General features: G+C 32.0%; 2 protein-coding genes across 8 annotated transcripts in view; both read right to left on the reverse strand.

The window, feature by feature from the left end:
• Positions 1–10,500: 10,500 nt before the first annotated feature.
• On the reverse strand, positions 10,501–17,544 carry LOC130446738 (golgin subfamily A member 7). Its single transcript, XM_056783146.1, has 3 exons — positions 17,267–17,544; positions 15,727–15,879; positions 10,501–15,555 (listed from the first exon to the last, which is right to left on the reverse strand). Exons 1-3 carry the CDS (start codon positions 17,411–17,413, stop codon positions 15,415–15,417), a joined length of 441 nt encoding a protein of 146 aa, XP_056639124.1. The 5' UTR covers positions 17,414–17,544; the 3' UTR covers positions 10,501–15,414.
• Positions 17,545–18,888: 1,344 nt separating this feature from the next.
• Positions 18,889–25,234, reverse strand: part of LOC130446506 (multiple C2 and transmembrane domain-containing protein) — a 98,824-nt gene continuing 92,478 nt past the window's right edge. For 6 of the 7 annotated variants that reach the window (XM_056782809.1, XM_056782808.1, XM_056782806.1 and 3 more), the window contains one exon: positions 18,889–23,411. In XM_056782809.1, coding sequence (XP_056638787.1) covers positions 23,250–23,411 — 162 coding nt within the window. In that variant the 3' untranslated portion in view covers positions 18,889–23,249. Of the gene's footprint in view, positions 23,427–25,234 lie in introns of all 7 variants that reach the window. The other variant, XM_056782810.1, reaches the window with a different exon arrangement.

Below are 25,234 nucleotides of genomic sequence, written 5' to 3' on the forward strand. Positions count from 1 at the left end.
GGTCGTTATGAGACACCCTGTACTACTATTATTTTGGAAATGTTTTAATTATTATGTACTACCCCAGAGAATATGTCTATACAAGTTACATATATATTCAAATATAATCACTTACGTACGTAGTGCGTCCAAAAGTTCTTAGCTTATAGTCTATTTTTATTTACTAATCCAAAAACTTAATATAATCTAAATATTTCCCAATACTTTCATAAACGTACCTGAGCTAAAACAAGTTTTCGGACTTATATTAGTCTTTTATAACCATAAGTTGTACAGAACAATAGAAAAAGGGTTTTGACCTATAAAAATTACAAGTGCTTCCTCATTTTATTACTTTCTGATTCAAAAAAATACACTATAATATACAAAGTAAGGTCATAAATAAAAAAATATTATTTTCGTTATATTCTTCTATAATTTCCATACACTTTTCAGAAAGTCTTGAAAATATGATGCAGAGTTAAAATGTTCGTACATCGTCTGTTTACTTTCATCGTCGTTGTTGAATTTAAGTTGACCTTCAGCTTTGCGACCAAAGAATAGTGGGAAAGGGTTAGATCAAGGCTATATGGTGGGTGTTCAATATCTGTGAATCCATATTTGTGTACAGTAGACTTGGAAAGCGAAGCATGAAGTGAAAATTTATTATTCATTCAGTCCTATTCGATTGTCAGGTCTCGTTGACAAAATTCCTCCTACCTTTCGGTATATAGCAGCTAACTATTGTCTAGCGAAATAACCATAAAAAGAGCCCATTCCAACAACCAAAACATTAGAATTTAATCATGAGACAATGTAATTTATAAACATTACAAATGTCAGTGGCCCAAGTACTGAGCCTTGGGGCACTCCAGAAGATGCGTTCATTTCTATGTGTTTTTTATCCGAGAGGTATGATCCAAACTATCAAAAGCTTTGGAAAAATCTGTATAGTTGACATCAACCTGACCACCGCTATTCAAGTGTGCGTTAAGCACATTAAACTCGTGATCTACCAGGATAAAAACCATGCTGTTCATTACATACGGATAGTTTCACGTGGTAGAGAAGAGTTTCAATTGGTTTTAATTTTTTTAGGCTAGTTGAAACTTCAAACTCAGTAAAATAGGGAGTAATGCAAGGGAAACAATTTATACTTAGATCACTATGGTCAAAATAAGGTTTAGATGAGGTAATATATCCTGACTAAAAATAATCAGTAAAAAAGTAGTAAGAGTGAGGACTCCAGTATCAGAAAATACTGTATATTATGATCAAAAACTTTCAAGATTTTTAATTATGTAAAAAAATTTTGAATCTCCTCAACCATAACTTCAAAATTTGTTTGGTATCAGTGGATAAATCACTTTACCAATGTCCTTTGCTTATAAAATCAAAATCGACGATTAGTTTGGGCAAAGCTTTCAACTACGGGTGGATGATTTGGATCACAAATAAAGCAGATGCATTATTGTCGAAGGATAATGATAGGCGGTAAGGACGGAATTTGGGAATAGACCCTCGTCTGATTATTAAAAAAAAACATTACTAACTAGCACATATATTAACTAAAATATTATAAACAATTTCAAATATGCTTAAAAAATTTGACAACACAAGAAAAATAAGGTAGTGGAGGCAAATATGGCCCACCTTAATATATTTTTATTAAAACTATGGTGCTTGGTCGGACAATTTTTATCAATAGATAATCTATATATATATATATATATATATATATATATATATATATATATATATATATATATATATACATATATATATATATATATATATATATATATACTTTATTGTATTACACTTGGGCCATATTATACATCTGGTCCGAATATATGGCCCACAGTAAAAATCTTCAAACTTAAAGAATATTGATGTCGTTTTAATTTATTTAAGATGAGTTTACAAAATATTAAACTAATTCTAATTCATAAAAAAGTAAAATATAAAAAGGAAACATTCAACAGCATTGGAACTCTTCATCGTCGTTAGGCTGAAGACCAACGCACTCCTCGTGATACCAAGTAAAACATTTTGAACATATTCGCATATCAAGTTGGTCTTCTGTTTCAGAAGCTGCACATAAACATGACTCCTGTCTAGCTTCATTATACGTAGACTGTGGGATAGAACTTCGTTGTTTGGAAGTTGAAGGAACTGAAAGTTTCGAAGTTGGATATTCCCTAGCTGCTTGGCCATGTCCCCGTCTAACTCTAGTCTCTCCAACATTATTTCCTTCATTGTCTTAGTTGGAGAAGATTGTTGAGGAAATGGTGTGCTTCTTCTAATTAAAGTCGCCAGTGGGACATTGTCATCGTCTGAACTCGGAAAACTCTCATTTATTTCATGGGGCAAGGGTCTTTGTGTTACTAAAGAAGGGAACAATCCTGTAGCTCTAAATCCGCTCACAATATTTTCCGGCGTCATACACTTGTGCCGAACACGGGAAAATATTATGATGAACTTACTGTTGTTCAGGCTTCTTTGTGGGAAGGTATCCCAGTATCTCAAAAGTTCCTGATCTCAGTTTGCTTCAAAAGAGCGAAATACAGCCTTATCCAATGGCTGGAGCTCGTGCGTTGTATTTGAAGGCAAACAGAATAAAGTGATACCAAGAGACTCTGCTGGTAAAATCTAAATGGCTTGTAGTTCCATCAAATACAAGCAGTGTATACCTGTTCGATTTATACTGAGCAAAATGTCTTAGAAAGTCATTGAAGAGTTGTGTCGTCATAGAGCCTTTAGGTGCCATCCATAAGAACCCGCCGTACTCCTCTCTCGGACAGAAAGCATTGTTGATGGTGTATGGTGAGGCGGTAGCCTTTCTCGTCCATGTTGTATATATTTTGGGGTTTATCCTTAATATTCAATGTTGTCATAAGTTCAGTTATCTTGGTGAAGTAGTCGCTCACAACTGCCTTGTTAAGTTTCTGAGCACGGGCAGATTTCATAGGCTGTGCTTTGCGAATGGACAAATCGCCATTTCTTTTTAAAAACAAAACAAGCCAGTCTTTTCCAGCAAGCTGTTTTTCTTTATTAAAGTTATTGGGAATGTGGTTGATATCACAATATCGAAACATTTGATGTCGCACAAGTTTGGGAGTGAGAGGCAATCCAATTTGAGAGTATCACTCAATTCGTTGCACAAAAATTCTCTCCTGTTCCTGATTTAATATGGTTGGACGATCCAGTTTCTTTTCTGACAAACCTTGAACTAAACATTGCCGCAACGTGCGCCTTGGTACCTCGAATCTAGAACATACATTTCTTTGATATTCTCCGCTTCTGATAGCTGCTACTGCTTGTTCAAGTTGGTCTTGAGACCAATGCTTGCACAGGTTTTTGCAAATCTTCCCCATCTCAAATCTAAATCAAACAAAAGAAATAGAAAACAGTTTTAAGGTAATACATTCCGCTGGCTTTATAACCCATCACATCGTCGGGCCATATTAACGAAAGTACATCCAGACAACATAATGGGTAAAAACAACACTTATAGTTTCATCACTTGATAAATATTCTGTGTGTAGCTACTTCACTATGTACACTTACCTCTGTTAATTGGGTATGGCGTTCACATTGATTCTTACAGAAAAATGTGCTTAAGAAATTAGCGAAAAAGTTATACCAGCATGCGCTTAGCGCGGCAGATATAACCCAACTAATTACAACACGCAAACACGAGGCGTCTAAAGGTTACCGATACAATGGTGTGTGGAGGGGCATATACGCAGTTTCCTACTGATGTCAAACTGCGAATAAATACTTTACTTTTTGTGCTAGCGATTTTGGGCCATATTACTCGCTGGGCCATATTTACCTTCACTACCTTAGAATAAAACTTAAAATTTACAATTTTTCGACGAACACATATAAAATAAATGCAATTTAAAAATTAAAAATATCCAATTATACTCCACTAATTGATAATTCAATAAAGTTAATTGAAGCATTCAAATATCAAAGGAGTCAAGGGCCAAGTTTGATAATTTTCAGTTGTAATCATAGAAAGTAGCTAAAAGTCATCAGGCACGACTTAAGAAAGGAGCGATCTACCAACGGTGTATTTTGTACTTTTACTTTTCATTGCCAGATGGCGCGTACACATATATGTAATACTCCTATTATGGAGGGTAGAGGTGAGGAGAACCATCTCTGTGCTACAGAAAGTGTCCATCAAATTCTTTACGTTAGGGAGGCGCTACTATCCCATGAGTATAAATTTTAAATAAAGCGATGACTCTAGTCATTTAAAATTTTTTAACACTGCATATTAAAATAAGACGGACAGAAGACTGAACTAAACGATCATATGATATCTCGTCCGACAGGAGCGCCATTCTGGTCAAATTTTGAATTATAATTTACCGTCTACAAGCGGACAGTTTTTAAGTTAAGCTCCCATACAGTGTTGCCAGAGCTAGTACAATCGTACAATTTTAGTACATTTTAGTGTATTTTATACGCTAGTACATTTTTCCTTTTTTTTAATACATTTTCCCTGCGTTCGCAAATATAAAAGTTATTTTATATTTTCGTTTAATAAAATAAACTAGAAATTGTACTAGATTGTAACAATAATTAGAAAACAGAGCCAAGTTGATTTATATTTAGATCGAGAGATTTTTGTACTGCATTGCTAATTTTATCGGTAAACTTTATATAAATATTTCATCCTTAAAATAATAATTGACACAGTCTATAACATTTTTGGAAAAAAAAAATTTATACATATTTCTATAATTTTATTAAATTTGTTTGAAGTTGGTACAATCTAGTACATTTTCTAGTTCAATTTTTACATTCAGCTTTTAAATTGTGGCAACACTGCTCCCATATGAGATGGTACCCCTTACCTCTACCCTCCATAACTCCTATATTGCCAGCGCTCATGGCTAGTCACTTTTGCATGCAGTGCGCAAGCGCGAATAAAAGCAGGAGTACACAACAGATGTATAGGAATATATTGAAACACGTCATTCCTTTACGACGCCATTGATTGTTCTACTGAAAGGTGCTGTGAGGTTATGAGTGATCATGTTTTGGAAATCTAAAAAGTGTTTTCGACGTCAAAATTAATAAAAAATGGGTTATATTTGTTATTTATGTAACCGTAAAGCCACGAAAAGTGATAACTTTCGTTGTATAGGTAAGTACATTCTGAAAATTATATAAATGAGCATTATGTGTTGATATATTGTAGTTTAATTATTTTTTATTCCTGTAATTTTCCGAAGGATCCTAATTTACGTCAACGATGAGTTATAATTATTATCAGTTTGTTATACATATTTATTATCCCAAATCATTGCAAAATTTCCTTCCACACCTACAGCATATATGCAAAGCGCCAGATGACTAATAACTAAACTACATCTTAAATATTACAAAACTTGCATTAAATAATAATCCAGTGGATATCTCAAATGGTAACGTGCTCTAGGATAAGGGTGAGTATATTGGTTCCATCTCCCCCGATCTTGATTTGTTCTCTTTATACATTTATTTATTCGGCATCTGCTTACAAATTTATTTTCTATACTTGATCATTTATTATCTGCATTTAATTTTCTATTCGTTCGCATTCAATACATGTGAATAATAAATGTACGCATTTGTTTAGGTATCTTGAATGTGCGTTTAAAACGCCTCTCGACAAACATTACCTTTTCCCACTAATGGCATCAACATTTCTCGGGCAAGTAACATATCTATTTGTGACTACGCCAATGAGTCGCGCGAGCGCAGAACGACCAAAAGTCACCCGCTCTGTCTCACTTCATCGTCGTCCTCAGCACTTATAGAGAATAATGGCAATATAGGAGTATTACATATATGCAAGTACCATGTCGGTATTTGGGTGCCACGACGTGACTAGATGTATGCCAAACAAGCAAATTTATCAAATACATTGGCTGTGTTGTTACTATTATTTTATTACGTTAGTAAAAATAATATGAAAAATGGACGACAAAAAAAGGTATGGAGGCTTAAAGAAAGCTAAAGGTGTCTGGAAAAGCATATCAGACCCGCAAAAATAAGAAAATTCCAGCAAAACCTCAACCAAGTATAAAGGTGAGGTATTATCTTAATTAACATGATGAACCAAAATTTGTAACTGTTGTAGGTCACACGAAGATTTAAGCTATTCACTCGATCGACGCCGCACAGTACACAAGGAAACTTTTTGATGGGACTTATCCAAGTGGGACCATTGAAAAGGAATAGATATGTGACATACAATGCTTGTGACAGTTATAGACAGGCTACAATGCATTATACTGTTCCTCCAATGGTACTGGAAATCTTGTGGAAATTTCTAAGAACATTTTTGGACTTTCAAGGAAAAGATTTTTTATCATTATTAATAAAAAGTGAAACAATGTTTGTCGTCGACAAGAGACCTCGTACTTGTGGTAGTAAGTTCACTGATAATGATATTTTACTTATAAGGCAACATGTAAATTCTATTCCGCGCGATGAGTCTCACTATTCTCTGGCCACATCTGCTAGAGAATTTCTAAGTTCGGATTTAAATAGTTTTCGTTTACATTTAAAGTATTTAAAGATCGGTACCCAGAAAGTTTTGTAACTTAACGGTTTTACCCTCGCATGTTTTTAAAATATTTTCCAAATCTTTCATTTAAGCCGCCACGTGCAAAACTAGTGACAGATTATAGTGTGAAATTCAGGCTAAAAATGAAGGTAGTGATTTAGCCAAACAACAGCAGGAGCTGTACCACGGAAAAATTGACCCCTCTACTTCTGCTATGAAAGCAAACATTTTATAGTCTCAAGAACCTGACAGTACGACTAGTACTAGTTCCATGGAGCAAGTTTCATTTGTCCCTACACTAACACACTCTGACATTTAAGTCAGTTATCATGTTTCAACTTCTGCGTAAATTTTGCTGATACTACAAAATCTTGTATGTGCCTTTGACATGAGGGATTTACCGTTTATTAAGGGTGTTAAATATGGGCAACATTTAATAATTTGGAGTGACAACTGTGCTGCTCAGAACAACAACTGTATGATGGTTTTTGTCTACTTTTTCCTAGTAAGCTGTGGACTATTTGAAACAATAGATCACCAGTTTTTAGTTAGTGGTAATAGTTTTCTGCAATGTGACCGCGACTTTGCTTTAATAGAAAAACGCAAAAGGAAAGTCAAAGTAATGGTACCTGATGACCTCAACGACGTTATAATGTCTAGTGCCCACATAGGTAGGTTTGAGGTACATGAAATGTATAACAGATTCTTTGATTAAATGAAAAACATAAACATCGGTAAGGTTGTCCATCTCATATAAATAAATAAAAGGACCTTGTGTCCTTTTTACCAAACAAACTTATAGTGAACTAGCTTTGTGAACACAGACTGTGATTTTCAAACAAGGCAAACAGCCTACTGATTTTATTCATTTGATTTATCTAAACTTCAAAATGACAATACAGTATCAGATAATAAAGAAAAACATTTATTATCAATACCTTAATTAAGTTGGAATTTTTGGAACCGTTGGCGTGTAATTGTGACTGTTGGTGTAGTGGTAATGTAAAACAGTGTATTCAGTATCAATGATACCTTATTTAGAAAAAGAGGAACACCAAGCTTTTTATCAAAATCTGCTTAATGTAGCATAAGACCACTTTCTCATTTCATTTTCGTTCGAATTTTCCAAGATTCCTTAGCTTACACCTCTCCTCTACATATCGAAGCCAAATCCAAAAAATATGAAGCGTTTAACATGACCAGAGCGTTCTGAGAAGCATTGTCTTTCTCAGAACGGCCTTTTTTCTCAAGTAAGCCTGTAACTACCCCACTCATATTTGTTTCAGTTTCTGTTAACAGTTGTGCAATAGATTTCGTCTTGTGTCAAAACATGGCAAAGCGTAAAACCCTTTCCTATGAAGAAAAACTGAAAGTCGTTGAAACCGTAAATGCCGGGGTTGAAAAAAGCGAAACGGTTTGGAATACCCGCGAACACCCTATCTACAATTCTGGAAAATAGGGAGAAGTACGAAAATCAAGCTTGCTTGTCATGAAAGAGGATTAAAGAGCCCGAGCGTGTTGTGAAGTGGTTGAAACAGTGTCGCGACAAAAGCTTATCGATAAGTGGTCCAACCTTACAGGAAAAAGCAACAGAATTCGGTAAAATAAATTTCCTTGCTAGTAATGGCTGGCTTCAGAACTTAAAAAAAGGAATCAAATTGTTTTCAAAAAAATTACCGGGGAAAGTGCAAGTGTAGACGATAATGTGTGTATACAGTGGAGTGAAAAACTTTTTTTTAACCAAGGGGTATAATCCTAAAGATATATTTAACGCTGACGAAGCTGGACTTTATCATCAGTGCTTACCGGACAAAACCTTATCATTCCAAGGGGACTTGTGTCATGGTGGAAAAAATAGCAAGTAGTACTTCTTGCAGCAAACCAAACCAGCACTGTGAAACTTAGGCCATTGATGATTGGAAAAGCAAAAAATCCTCGATGTTTCAATTCAAAGGGGTTGAAAGCCTGCCAATGGACTACACATCAAACCAAAGATCTTGGATGAAATCCGACATTTTTGGCAAATGGTTAACGGACCTAGACAAGGAGATGCGAAGAAAAAAAATTATCATGTTTATAGACAATTGTACAGCACATGAAGATCTTCCCAAACTCAAAAACATAAAAATTGAGTTCCTACCTCCTAACACCACATCCAAACTACAGCTTCTTGATCAAGGTATAATAAAAAACTTTCCTTTACAGGAAAGAAGTGGTGCGCCAGTTTCTCCTTGACATCGACGAGAAAAATCCCACAAAAATTAACTTGCTTGATGTCATGTAGATGGCTTCGTAGCCGTGGACAAATGTGACAGAAAAAACCATTGAGAATGGTTCCAAGAAATGCGGGTTAAAACGGAAATATCAAGATCGTGAAGGAACAGTTGAAGAGGATGGTATTGCTGTGGATGCACCACTTAATGTAGATGAAACTCCTGCACGATGGAGCGAAATTACAAAAAGCTCACTTTCAAGGAATTTTGAAGTTTTGACGATGATCTAGCGGAGAGTTAAACGATGCAGACATCATCCTATCCGTTTCCACAGACGCAGAAGATGACAGCGAGGACAATGTGGACAGCTAGGACGAGGAACCGGATTCAGAACCCACACTTCGTGATGCTCGATGTGCTATTAGATCTTGCGGAAATTCTTGCAGAAGAAAACTGTAATGAGTGATCGGGCTATATCGAAATCCTCGATAATTCGAAGTTTTTCCATTCACCCTGAGCTTCGAAACTTTTGTAGCGGATTTGCATAAGTTAAAATTATTTATGTTCGTTTATGTAAAAATACGAATAAACGTTTTTCGTCAATAATTTTTATTTCCATTTTTTGGCAATTGATCCCTTTGATATTTCAACGCGTCAGTTGTTTTTTTCGAATCCAGCAATGACAAGCTTTAGGTTCTTGGGATCAGAGAAATATACAATCCAACTAACATATTATATCGAAATTTATCTGGTTAAGTCTGTGTGAGATAAATTTTTTTTTGCTTAACGCATTATACTCGTTTTGAATTTTATATCACTGACGACATCTGTGTGACAATAGCCACATTTAGCACCCATTCACAGGGACCTGTGTTAGCGTGCAGAACTACATGCGATTGTTTGCATAATCGGGGATTACCGATTAAGTACCTGCAGCAAATGAATCGGTTTTTTTAAACGAGCGTGAATCCATTTTTTTCGATTTTCGGGTTTTGTAGTCTAAACATCAGAATACATCAATTTTTGTTAAAATGGCGATTTTATCACGAGTGGAAATGGGTTAAACATTTTAATTTTTTGGTTTATTTTAATAGAGCGCAAGTCCAAAAGGGTTTTTTTGAAGGGGTAAGTCCAAAATCGTGTATAGTACAAGAAACAAAAGGAAAAAATAAAGATAAGGATAAAATGTTCTTTCAGATTAGTAGAGCCATATAACTAAATTATGGATAAAGATAAAAGTGTAAAATTTTGAGTCCTGTTGTAAATTGAATTTGTTTACATTTTGACGTTTTTTTTAAAATATTTTGATATAACCCTGCTGTGCACACACCAGTATTTCATACCGTTATAGGTTCCATTTTTTGCCGCCATTATCGCTGTGGGCGGATTTGGGTTTTGGGGTACCCTGACATTTTCCGTCACCTCCCGGCAAGCGTGTTGGCCACACCAGCGATAGAGGGATACGCTTCGTATAGTGGTGAGTTTCCTTTTTCTATAACCTTGACGGTATGGGATACACATAATATATTAAGATTTGATTTTTTGAAAAGCATAGCATTGTCTCTGGCCTATGACTTTCTCAAAAAGAGAAGTTACTAATTCCCAATATACCCAGCGAATTGACTACTATGATGCCTGCATTAGTGAAGAAACATTGCTTTTAGATTCCTCAATTTTGTATATAGTCTAGGGTATATTCTTTTACTACTGTGAGAAAATTGATTTGTAGAATATGTAGGTAGCTGGTTAGAAAATAAACTTTTCTTATTTAGGTATGACTACTTATTGATAATGTTTTACACTAAGATAATTGTATGTTTGTATTATTTTCCATAATTACATGACATATATGTACCAACTAACTTTTATACTGCGGTTTGTTATAAGAGAATTAGTACTTTGTGATATTGGGAAAATGTAGGTAACTGATTAGAGAATAATTTTTTTTTATTATGTAGGTATGACTATACTAATTGATACTTTTTTACGCAAAAAAATGTCTATGTTTATTTTTATGCCTAACTTACCCTTCTACATTTCTGAAAGCAAATACAATCATAAAAAGGGCGAGTGCAAGAGAAATTTGCGGAAAAAACACGAAAAACAGCAGGGTTAAACAAATTTTTTTTAGTTTTCCGAAAGATTACTTTCTTGGAATTACGCCCGTTAAAAAAACCGATTTAAATATGAGACCTATATATAAGGCCATAAATAAATCAGGCTCCATAAAAGGACACTTCCTGACATAGTAACTGCGCTTTTAATACGCAGGTCCTGAGTTATACATCGGGGACAACTGTAAAGAAGGATCACTTGGATTAGATCTTTTCTTGCCGAAGGTTTGAAAAGGTTTACTCAAGGCAGCGAAAATACACACACATTAAGACGTCCAGACCAAGAAGACAAAAGTATATAGCTAACAGGCTAACTCTTAATAAAAAGATAAGACTTCCCAGAAAACTCAGGGGAGCGGAAAGACTTAACGCGCGAAACTGTAACGCGAATTAGGATGAGGAACTGTCGCAATGACAGGGAGTATTGGAATGTTCTTCGCACCCATTCGCGGATTTTTCCGAACACAGGTGTGTCAAAAATCAGATTAGTTGACGAAGATTGATCGACAGAAATTCTTGAGCGCGTTATATTAAGGTAGGGTGAGTTAAATCACATGCTAAAAAGTATATATTTCACTGATCTGATAGAATGACTTAAAGAGAGGGGAGAGGGGAGAGCTTAGACTATATTTTATATTTTAAGTATAAGTTACAATGATCTATAGAAAAATATTTCAACATATATTACAACTCTAGAGATGTATATACGTAGCGTACTCATGCATATTATGACGATTATAATTTATACAACTTCGTGAATCTTTATATCTCAGAAACGGTGACTCACAGAAAAAAAGTATCAATACGTTTTTTCTAGATAATTTTATGATCTACAATTTTTGCCTAAGGTATTTTTATGATAAAACTTAACGTTTTGTTAAAAACTCATTTTTTTTTACTGTGAGCTTGAATAAATTTTTATTCATACACGAGAACTTTCAAATTTCATTTTTAATTATATTTTGAACAATTTTACTAATTTCTAGCTTGGTGGGAATTTATGTAACTTTGAATGTCTAAATTGACCGAACTACTATTACAGATAGAAGGGACCTACAGTTTAATGAAGGATCCTTTATTGATAGGCTGAATACTATATATAATGTACAAATATTCCTTTACTAGAAGTTCAGCCCTTTCAATTTTTAGGGGATATATATCTACCAAGCTAATTTCAAAAAATAAATTATATAGTAAAGAGATAATACCCGTATTTACCATCAGGTCGAGTCACTTGAGACAAAACTTTGTATTTTGTAAAATATTCGACAACGCCGCCGCTCAGATATATCACCTGGAATCGCGCCGGTCGGGCTTCTAACAGGTGTTTGCTTGAATTTAGTAACGGTTCAGACCTCGTTTGGAGAAGATACGTACTTTTTTGTGGATATTTCAACAACGTATAGAAATATAGAGAATTACAATTGTAAGCTGCAGGAAGAGATACAAGCACATCATTTTGGTAGTTCACAAAACCAAGTATCCCTGAAAGGGAAAATATTCATCCAAGTAAAATCAAAGAAGGGGTCTAGGTTCCAGTAAAAATTTACAGTTTGAGAAACGGATATATTTACTTTGAAAAAGTAAAGTAGAGGAATAGGGAGAAGTGAAAATAGTTTTCTTGAAGTCTATTCATGATACCGGAAAAACATTTAAATTGGTCAAAAACAATGTATCTTATGAACAATACGAAAGCTTACTAAGAATTGTTTTCGAACTTAAAAAAGTAATTAAGGGTAAAAGGGTATATTACCATTTCCCTATTCCTTTAGAAATATTTGAAAAATAAAATAAAAGCTAATTTTTTTGATCTCAGTTAAAGCGTGCCTGTTTTTTTCAAGTTTTGAAGTCTAATTATTATAAAAAAAGAAAGTTTTATTATTAAAGTTTATAAATTAATTATATAAATATAACTACGTTACTGTTCCTACAAGTTTTGTTACTTTTATGTTCTCAATTTTGAGAGTATAGTCAAATTTTTTGAAAAAAGCTAGTACTTAATCATTTATTTTATGTCATTTATATACTACTTTTATTTAAGAACAACAACTTAGTTATATTATTATAATTTCATTCAACTCAAATAATTTGAGGTGAAAAATTATTTCATAAAACATACAAAGTAACAATAAACAATACTGTGATTTTGCATGTGAAATATGAGAACAAAGACTTATTTAATATAGATTAAAAAGAAAAATGAAATATCTTTGTTGTTTAACTACTAGCAAATATATTATGATATCAAAGTTGTTATTTTTTTGTCCCCAGATCTAGTAAATCCTCTAAAAATCTGAAAATAAAAATCGCAGCCAAACGCAACATTGCATTCTTTGTTATCCACATAACATGAATACCTTTACGTTTATATTAACCCTATAGTGCGCTATTTTTTCTAGTGAACTGAAAAATATATTTTCTGGTGCTTTGGCGGGCGATTTAACTACCAAAAAGAGTAAAAAAATTATAGACTTATAAAAAAAGTGTATTTAAAAAAAAATAAATTGTACCAGATATGACACATACTCAGTATCGTGGAACTACTGGAAGCAATTATTCTTTTTATTGAGACAAAAATGAGATCTGCATTTGGAACATTGTATATAAGTAAAAAAAGTACATTTGAGAAACTCGAATCTCTGCCTTCCGTTTCTGTACAATGGCCAATGTGATTTGCCATCCAGCCTTACATCTTTTGGAGCAACGTGGGATATTATTGTTAACCTTTTATTTTTTTACTGTATTTCTTTTTCAAGATCCGATGGCCTACCCCTTTTCACTATATGGTTAAAAGTGACATTATACAAATAATATGCAATCTCAGACCTAAAATCTGTAAGTTTCATATACTTTCGTGCAAGGAATCTTCAGTGAAGCAACCAAGAATTTACAGCTGCCATGTCAAGATGGTAGAACACCTCATATACCACTTTTTAGATTTTATTTTGATTTTGTAACGACGCACCCCATATGGAGGTTATAGTCTTGAACTACACTGAGACCAAACTTTGCTTTTCTGTCATATCGATCAATTTTTCCTTTTGGTAACTCTCCAGAATAAGTTGATAGCAAACAAACACTTTTATTATCTTTCCAGGAAACGGATAATATTTCCATACCTTCAAGATCACAAACATATTCAACAGATATCCCACGGTCTATGTTTTTTGCAGTTTGGAATACAATTAAGTCTAATACTACCTAGCGAGATAGTGTAGTAAAGGCAGAGACGTGTAGTAGTTGTGAAATTAGATTATAAATATAATAAATAAAAATATAAATATAATAAATAAAAATATGAATAAAGTTCTATGCTTGTGGGACAATTTTGGTTAACTTAACGACCACGTTGGCACTTGCACCTAGATCAGGTTCTTCTAAACGGCGATGATTTTTGTCATTTTGTGTACCAGTATAAATTTCAAAGTTATATGAATATCTACTAGCTCCACATAAAATAAAAAGTTTGTAGCCCCATTTTAGCAGGCATATATTGTTTCATATAATCATGTTCATCCATTGAAAGTTTTCTTCTAATGTAATGCTTTGAAATTTTTTAATCAGTTGGTCAATGACAGGGCATAATTTATGTAGGTGATCTAGTTCTGTATTATTTTGATCAAAATTGTCATTGAAATGCATGCATTTTTTTATGAACTCGAATCGTTTTAACGAGTTTATATGGGTCAGACTCAAATTAGGTTATATAATAGAATGGTGTATCAGATTTGCAAAAATGCACACTATAGGGTTAAACATAATTAATTTTTTCAAAAAATCTAGATTTATTATCATGATTTTTTGTAACGGATTTTACAATGACCCTAGTATCACTTTATATCGAGTGTTCTACTCCATATTAATAATTTAGATTTGAATAAAATATTATAAGCCTTTGATAATTATATTTTTGTTTGCTATTGAGTACTACCAGGATCTATTCATCCCGATATACATTACTGCTAGGATTAAGTAAACCTGATTATTTTTGTCTAATAAGTTTTGTAAAAATTTCATAATTTTGGAATACTTTTATTTATGCTTAGTGACATATATACCAAATGTTATAAAGTCCTAAGGTTAAAATCTAAAAGTCATATTGAAAAAATTAAAATGAGATTTTCACAACAATGAAAACTCGCTTATAAAAAAAAACTAGAGAAGAAACTGGTGAGATTAATACATATTTAGACAAATATTTTCAAATTTCAACACAAAAAAAAGATATGATGAATGCGAATTGAAATTTTCAAGAGCTCAACAGTTTCTTAAACATATTTTAAATTCCTACATCAATAACAATTAAAATGGTGCAGAACAATAGAAAATGTTTCTTCCAACACCTCCCAAAACAAAATTTTGACAAAAATTGTATAAATATAAAAAAGTTAGCCTGTTTGGCATTTACCAGTCTTACACCACTTTGGCAGAATATTTTTTGCTACTACCAATGATAATAATGTATACCAAAAATTGTTTTGGAATATTTCAAGTTTCACATGAAAAACTCCTGCGTGGAGTGGGATAACGTGAGTCATGCATTAGGCGGACGATCTAGACAGCTGATTTCAAGTACTCTTAATCCTCTTAAGCTTGGATCAGTCAATTTAAGTCCTCTAGGTTCATATACTCTTTCATTTTGTTCAGCTATATATTTAGATACCTTCTTCAAACACTAAAAAATAAATAAAATCATTATTAAAAGAAAAATCTTGATTAGGCATCGGATAGGGTTAAATTACTTCACACCACAAGTAATTGATACTAGCGGAAAATGCTGCAATGGACAAAAAAGAGAAAAAATGAGTAAGACATTGTAAAACAGTTGCAACACAAGATAAATTACCTTTTCATAATGTGTTTCTTTACAAATATATATTAAATATGCAGTTAAACATGCTAGACATCCTTCACAATATGTAGAGCAAGTAGCCTTTTCAGCTTCAGCAAAAAAAGCATTCAGTCTGTTTACTGTGGTCTCAAATGCTTGCCTCTCCAGCTAGAAAAAAACATTTATTAACAAAAAAGAATATTAAACAAATTATCTTTTTCCTGCATTTTAGAAAAAAATTGTAAGAGAGGCAGGAAAAAGAGGGTTGGAAACAAATCAGAAAAAGACGAATCATACGAAAATTGAAAGAAAGAGGAAAGTTCACAAACAAGAAACAGTAAAGATAAACGACCTCATCTTCAAGTAGTCAACACCTTCAAGTATTTAGGAACAATGATAAGCAACAAAAATAACACAAAAAAAGAGACCAGTATATAATAAGTATAAAGGACTTATGAACTATGAAATTAAGAATATATTTGAAAATAAGGATATAGTAAATACAACTACAGCACAAAGAATATAATATATATTTCCTTGTATATACACATCACAAAGATAAAAATTAGTTAAGTCGACTATTTCATTATCAACAATATACTAGTATCATGTGAAAATCCAAAGTAATTAACAGATTAATTTACATTGAATATTAAAAAAAGTTATCACCTCAATTTATTTAAGTAGAACATTAGTTTTTTACATGCTAACTACGAAATATCTTATATTTTATCCCACCGAGAATTTTTTTCAAATACAGACCTAAGAAATAAAACTTTTTTTAAAAGCCTACATTTTGTATACTTTCAGTAGTAAATTTGTATTTAAATTAGTATTTTTAATGATTTAATGCGATTAAATAAAATTGTGAAAATTACTTTGGCAGTCAAAGTGTTGACAAAATTATATATTACAGTTTTCAACATCCCATTATATCTATTTCAAAATTATTTTCATAATAGTCTTTATTTTCAGGTATGGCAATACTTAAAATTCCTGACAATTACTGTTATGCACAAAAAAATATTGCTTAGTATACATTTTCCCTAAACTGTATAAAAAGGAAGGTACTCTAAGGAAAATTAAGAGATGAATAGAGACCCTTATTTCTTCAATATTTTGATAAAGAATGTACATGTACACCTTTAAGTTTGGATAAATAGAAAATGATGATGTCAAGTCCCTTTTTGGCTCTTTCGTGGCGTACCAATTAAGTGTTAGTGATCTACTTTAAAATGTGATCCTAAATGAATACATATAACCTCATCAATATTAATTTTGAAATTTAAGACAGAAATATGAAGTTTAACAATAATAATCACACAGAACAAATAGTAAAACAAAATGCTGCAATAAATTTTATAAGTCATAAATTATTTAAGTACCTAATCAAGCTTAGTATGGTATTTAATAATATAAGGTAGGAGTGGTTCATTCTATACTAATCAAATTCAAACATATTTTTTTAAATTGATGCAAATTAAACTCTCCTTAGTTGGTAGAATGGGTACAATAATAGATAGTAATATACTGGAATAAATAAAAAATAACTTACTCTTCCTTCCAGTTCTTGAGGAAATCTATTTTGAAATTTTACAAGAGTTCCTTCACTATAATCTCTTTGAATAAATACTTTCAGACATTGAGATTGTGCCATTTGTTCGGTTTCTCCAGTTCTAGCACCATTGTGGTGATTACTCATCTTTATTTGACCTATTTTGTAAAAAAAATTAATACTTAAATAATAAGAATAAATCTAATTATGACTAAAACTGTAGATCAACAAATTTTACTCGACATTTTTGATTGTCATTGTCAATTATGTCAAACCTCAAATGTCACAACCACGCTTATTGAATTCTGTGGTGTATTAGTGCGTTCTACTAAGCGTTAACAACGCTTAAAATTCTCTTTTGGGCGTTCCACATAGTGACTACCATCGTTGAGGTCACGGCGAGAACATTACCCATGACACCATAATTTAAAGCTTTCGCTTTATATTTTTTGTTTTGCCTTTCGTTAATATTTAGATCAACGCTCAAAACGTAAGTCATAAGTGGAAAGGGAAAAATCGTGGTCGTGAACGTTATTGACGTGAGTGCTTAGTGGAATGTACACAAATATATTGCCTTGTTTGTATAGATTTCTCTATGATGAAATAACATGGATAAGTAGAAAAAACTAATTATCCTCTTAATTTTTTCTTTTTTCATATTTAGCTTTGATGTAATCACTTTTTGCCGCAATGTATGTACGAGGTATATTCACAATGTAACTCAAACGCCATTTTAAATTGCTGCTTTCGAATTTCCGCAAAACTGACGATCAGTAATTCATGAAATTCATATTGAAATCTGGAATTTCGAAAACTTTTCTCACGTAAATAACCAAAATTCTTGCTTAAAAATACAAAAAACAACGGATGGACAGTGCGTTCCAGTTTTTTTCCCGCGATAATAGAGACTGTGATGATTTTCTTTCTCGAATAGTCACAGGGGATAAAACTTGATTATCTTACACCCCAGAAACTAAACGGCAATAAATGAAATGGAGGTACGCTTCGTCATCAACGATGTTAACCCTTAGAAAATCACGGCACCTCCAGAACTCATGTGCTCCGCTTTCTGGAACAGAAAAGACATTTTGCTGATTGATTCAAGTCAAAATAAGAAGAAACCATTAAGAAATTGCAGCGAGCAATTCAAAAACACCGAGGATTACTGTCAAAAGGTGTTGTTGTTTTTCCACGATAATACCCGATTTTACACAACGAACTTGACAAAAAACTCCTACAGGCTTTTATCATCCTTCCTATAGTCTGGAACTCGCTCATAGCGACTTACATCTCTTCTTACACATTAAATATTTCCTTGGTGGTCAGTTCTTCAACGCGAACGACGAGTTGAAAGAACATATAACCACATGGTTGAAAACACAGGCCATCTTTGAAAGTCATTTAAAAACTTGTGTCACGCTATGACGATCTCCTAAAAATTTTCGGAAACTATGTAGAAAATTAGTTCAAAAGCTGTAGATTTTTATACAATAATATTTTTTCAGTATCTGCACATATTTTTTGTGTATAACCAAATGGAATTTACTTTGTGGTTATATCTCGTATATAATGAAATGGAAATACGAGGAAGTGGAAAAATATAAAGGACAAATAAATGAATATCAATATTCACGTATTTTATTCATATAAAACATCGATAAAATGTAAAATATTGTACTTATTAATAGATAACTGGTAGCGTTTGATTTTTTATTAAAAATATAAATAAGCTTAATACACATCAACTTACAAATAGACAATAAATTTAAATAGAACGAAAGTTCTCTCCATATATGTATTTTTCAACTATTTCATAAAATCTTATCCAATTCAATATAAAATACTCAAGGAATAATTAACACGTTGACTGCCGTTTTTAAACGATTTAATGTTTACATACGCGGGTGAGGTACTGTACGCAACATGTTTTGATACATACGGCAGTTAACGTGTTAACAATAAAAATTATGTTTTGATAATAGTTTATCCAGTTCATGTAGAGAGGAAAGTATTAAAAAAATGGAAACAAAAGAAAAACACCTACAAATTTAGCATCACAAAACTATTAACTTCTTTCAGTTAACTTTAGGAAACATTTGATTTACAATATAACAAATTTAGAGAGCTGAGTGGAGAGAATTACTTTAGGAAAAATATTGAATGCAACATATTATTTATCTACAAGGATAAGCTACATGATGACATTCAAAATGCGACAGAATGTAAAGCTATTTTAATTCATATATAATAATATAAAAACATTGATTAAACAATTGTGCCATCAAAAATAAGTGCAAATTTTGGATTACGAATACAATAACAGTTTTAATTGGTAAAAAAGACTCCTAAAACGGTTTTGAAAAGGAAATTAGATAAAATATTTCACAGTATCGTATAACTATCTAAAAATTAGAAAATGACATTATATATCACAATTCCATAGTTTTAATTAATTAATAAAAAATGTATAAATTCAACGACACACTAATCAAATATATTTGAATTCCTATATCTAAGCATATTTTTCCATATACCCTTATATCTATACGAATTAGACCAGGGTTGATAATTTTTGAAACGAACAAGAAAATAGTATTAGAATGAAATCTATTGGCGAAAATGAAAAATAAATGATGTATGGAAGTGGAAGTGGAAGGGGATGAATTTTTAAGGGTAAAAAACGATTTAACTTGATATGAGGTAAAACTATGAAAAAAAGTTACAAAAATGTAAGTAATAACATACTCTACAACGTATTCAAAGTTTTTTTACACACCCTCAATATTTATCTGAAATTTTCTAATAACTTATTTTAATCATTTGAAAAAATTTTATACGATATTCACTGAAGAAAACTTACCTTTGGCTTCCTAACACTGTTTTTTCTTTCAAAATACTCATTTTTACTTTATTTTTATTTTCAAATGAACATTCTCTCGTATCAGCTTTTTAAACAAATTTTTTGGGCTTTTTGTTCGTAGAGATCTCTAATTTATGGTGGTGTAAAAAATATACATTGTAATTTTTTTCAGAATATCCAAAGAGAAATGAGAAAAATTCGAATCAGAGAAATTTTTTCAAATCATTATATAGAATTTCTAGCTATTTATTAAAATTTTACACTGTAATTACTTATTTTTATGAATATAACATGAAATTTTGAGTTTTTCCATTGATAGTGTAAAAGTGTAAAATTTCAATAAATAGATAAAAATTTTAGATACGATTGAAAAAAATGTTCAGTTTCGAGAATCACATTTTTTGAGAAAACTCATTTTAGTAATTTATAATTCTTTAATATCTTAATTTCAGGTCTCTTCTGTTTTAAAATTAGTTTTTTTAATAATTTTTGAATAAAAGATGAAATTTGACGGTTCGACATTTTTTGAAGTCTTTATCAAAATATTTTGATGAAATAACGCCTACCAATCATAACATTGAACTTACATATGGAACTGAAGCCAAACAGAATATGAAAAATTACGAAAATATCCTCCACAAAATTGCAAAACAGAAAAACCGAAGAATTTTTCTACTCAGATGCAAAAAAGATAAGTCAATACTTACATTTCTAAATTTAAAATTATACCATATAAAATTTACAAATAGTCGCCTGCAGCATGAATATAAAAACCACGTTTTATCTAAGTTTATTTTCCAAATCATACAACTATCTAATACGAAAATTAGAAAATGACTTAAAAAACATGACAATTAAAATAATTGAGGTAATTCCTGTTAAAATTTTACTGAAATTTGAAGAAAAATATCGAGAAAGAACTGAATCACTTTTTAATAAATGGAAAAAGAAAAATATTAAGGAAATTGATAACCTAATATTAAAACAACCTATTGCTAAAAATACAAATGAAATAAAATCAAAATTCAACTGATACTGTCATACCAGATGAAGTGAAAGAATTTTTATCTTTAGGTCCCAATTTTGCGCAAAATATTTCTAGTAACAAAGAATTACCTGTGACAAATATCTTATGTAATATTGAATGCAACACCAATCATCTAAACAACGAAATTCAAAATAAAATAAGAATATTTTGATAAACACTTAAACAAAATTCGAAACGTGAAATTTCATCTGTCTTTCAAAAACTATTAAAAAAACTAATTTTAAAACAGAAGGAACCTAAAATCAAGAACATTTAGAAGCAGTAATTTATATTTTTTACACCATGAGAAAGTAGAGATTTCAGTGAACCAAAAGCCCACCGATTTTTTTGAAAAAGCCAATATTGTGACTGTAGTACGCATTTTTCATTTTCAATATTCCCCTTTTTTAATAGAGCTCCAAGGGACTAATGATTGATCTCTTGGGATTTATGTCAAAAAATAATAATTTGCCCTTTGTAAAACGTGAGTCGATTGACATTTTTGTCAACATTGGCGTCTTTAATAGCTCATAATAGCATGTAGAGAAGTATAATACATCTAGTAGATAGATAGTCTAATTGTAAGTTAGAATACAAGTTACAAGACAAGTGGATATTCACTAACTTAGGCCCATGAAATTAATTATACAAAGTGAGTTTTATGTATGGAACGTCCCAATTTTAATACCTGATTCTAGAACAATAAGTCCAATATATTTATCAATAAAAACCAATTTACCAAGATGATCAGTGTAAAACGAGGAATAGGAAAAGGAATCCTTCACATGAATTTCCAAAATAAATAGTATAAACTTATCACACAGGGGGTTTACAAATCACCACAAGGAATTGTGCTACAGTATTTGAGATTGCTACTAAAGATTCATCATTGCTAGGTTATTTATCAAGCATCTCACTAAAGATATTTAGAAATAAATATGATATCAATCAATTATGATGGTCAGTCAAAAGTACTGAGCTATTATGCTATCGACTCAGAGCTAGCTTGAAAACGCCGAAGAAAAGAGGAAAAATAATTTTTAATCTAACCGTAGAAGAATTTGAAACTGGATCCAAAAAGTAGGTATTTGAATATCAATAAAACCTTGATACACCTTCTCACACGGTACTACTGCTTCAGGTAGCATCTGCGGAGATTAGTTCTTGCAGAAATTGACGAGTGTAGTTTCCGTGTCAAAAAGGAAGAAACTGCAAATGTCTAATCACAAATTGGCTTGTCCAGGGCCGGATTAAGCTACGGGCTTGGGGGGGCGGCTATAGCCCCGGGCCCCAGGTCCAAGAGGGCCCCATCATTTGGAAATAATTCTGTATTTTTTGATGTGTTGATACCACAAATCTAACGTATTGATATTATTTTGTGAATTTTTCCGGGTTTTCGAATTCCTTAAGGGGGCCCCGTCATTATTTTAGCCCCGGGCCTTATAAATCTTAATCCGGCCCTGGGCTTGTCTTTATAAGCCAGACAAAGATCCTGGAGGAGCAAATATTAAATTTTTGAAAGCTTGTACAGATTCTGGATTTTAATAAAATCCTATAACTGAAAGGTGTAGTTGTGAGAAATAGATTATATAAAGGGGTAATAAACTTTGAAGTTGCAATCCAATTTCATTTCTCAATCCACATATGTTTGTTTCTATAGATATCATCAACAACTGACTTCTATTCTGTATATAGACACACTGTATAAAGAACTATGCAAATATGAATAGTAAACTACTACATATTAAAAATTATTCATAGATAGGAGTAATTGTAAAGTATTTTAATGTAATGAAAAAGTGATTTTAGTGTTTCATATTTTGATTTTTTGTTTATTTGATCAGTAGTTCTAGAGGTGTGTCAATAATGTATGAATTATATTAATTTATAACAAATATGAAATGAATTTTAATCTAATCGATATCTAATTCAATTGAATTCGAAACCCCTGCATCATTTGTATAATAGATATTTTACACATTCTATCAATTTACAAAACTACTAGCTAGAAACTAATAATATAAATGCTAATCAGACTTTTCATGGATTTTATCAAAGCGCACTTTCCATCTGTCTTTCACACTGTTTAGCGACCACTAGGAGTTTTTCTGCTTCTTTTTCGGTTCTCTTCGCCTATCTCCGCTATCGTTGTTCATCAAAAGCTTGAGGTCCTTATAGTCCAACTGCAAATACCATCGAATAACTGTCAATCGGCCCAAGTGCGTCGATAAACCAGCGGCCAGTAATTTAACGTAAGTCTGCGGGTGTCAATTCTGATGTAATTCAGAGTTTTGGTTAAGGAAAATATGAGGACGCTCTAATTTAATAAGCGCATTTAGTGAAAAGGCCATTTTATTTCTCGTTTTCTAGTAATATACTAGGCACTATGTTCGTTACTATTAATACAATAATAAGGAATTTTTTCGGTAAAATAACGGTAAGTTCGCATCCAAACACATCACACAATAAGACGTGTGACTAACTAAGAAAAACACATTTTTTTGCTTTTAGACGGATTTGTCTTATGCCTTAAAATAGGGTTCAGTTTCAGCAATTGCTTCTTCATTTGTGCTGAATTTCTCACCAGCGAGCATTTTTTTGAGATCAGCGAATAGCCAGTAGTCACTAGGGACAAGATCTGGATGAGGTAGCAATTCGAAATGTAATTCGTTCAATTTAACCATCGTTGTCATCGACTTGTGAATGCTTTGTCTTGGTAAAACAGTGGTTTTTTCTTCGACATATGAGGCCGTTTTTCATTGATTTTTGCATTCAAACGATTCAGCAACTCCAGCAGTATTGATTGTGTCTCCCTTTTGGAGATAATCGAGGTACAATATTCCATGCGCATCCCAACATGGCAAACACTGCTCTAAATCATAAACACGTTTTTGATCGTGATTGAGTAAACTTTGAAAAAGATTTCTCATGGTCAAATATTCGTGCATAATTGTAAACCCGCTGTCTTCTAATATCTTTACAGCATCAGCAATATCAATTTACGATTAGATTTAAGCAATTTTTGGACTTTTTTGATGTTTTCTGGAGTAACCACCTCAATTGGACGACCAGAACCTTCACCATCGTAGGTTTCTATACAAATACGTTTAAATACAGCAAACCAATAACAACTGGAGTCCAAAGTAACACTTTTGAAGCCATCGCTGAGCTTGTACAGTATTTTTTTATCAAGAAGCAATATTAAATTTAACACATAATTGTTTTGAAAATAATAAAAGTAGCTTAACTTAAATTGATGTCACTTTCCTCTAACTGATCGTCATATGGATGTGACAATGGCAGCGCCATCTGTGTGTCAGCCACACGACTGATTGAGTGATGTAATTTATCCCAACTAATGATGCGCACTAAATGAGAATATTTTTACAAATAAGCTGTATCCTTTTTTGTTTGAACAGTGTTCACAAATTATTTTTTGATTATATAGGATCTGAAATAAAACTATCAGTTTATATAATTTGAGATACACAGTGTCCAAAGGAAAAATATTCAATATAAATAACGGTAATGTTGAAATTTTTCTACAAAAGTGGTGAAATGAGTGACCTTGAATTGAAGAAGTACACATTTTACCATAAAAATCGTATTATAAAATTTAAATCACAAAATTAACATCAATTGTGTAGAGAATTAATACTGAGAACCGATTTGTATGTGATTTTGGAATTAGGCTGATCTTACCCTTAACTTCAAAAGTGAAAATTTGATCGGGACTTCCTGAGAGTGGTTGCCAGATTTTCTCGGTGGTGAGTAATTTTTTTTAAATAACCTCGGATATCGATAGAAGGTCTAATTTTGAGAAAAACATCTTCTATAAAGTTTTTCAAAAAACCCAATACTTCTCAAGTTATTGGTTATTGAAAATTCGGATTTTTTTGACGTTTTTCATCGGTTTTTTTGCAAAGATCTCCAAAATATGCATATGCATTTTAACGGGAATTTTATACCGAAAAAATTGTAGCAGGTAAGTAACTACACAAATCGATTGTTTAAAAAGTGTTCTAAGTGCAATATTAAGCGAGATATTAAATATCAAAGCCGTTTTTATTTTGTCTGTATG

Source organism: Diorhabda sublineata, chromosome 7 (assembly GCF_026230105.1).
Source record: "Diorhabda sublineata isolate icDioSubl1.1 chromosome 7, icDioSubl1.1, whole genome shotgun sequence".
Classification (NCBI taxonomy): Eukaryota; Metazoa; Arthropoda; class Insecta; order Coleoptera; family Chrysomelidae; genus Diorhabda; species Diorhabda sublineata.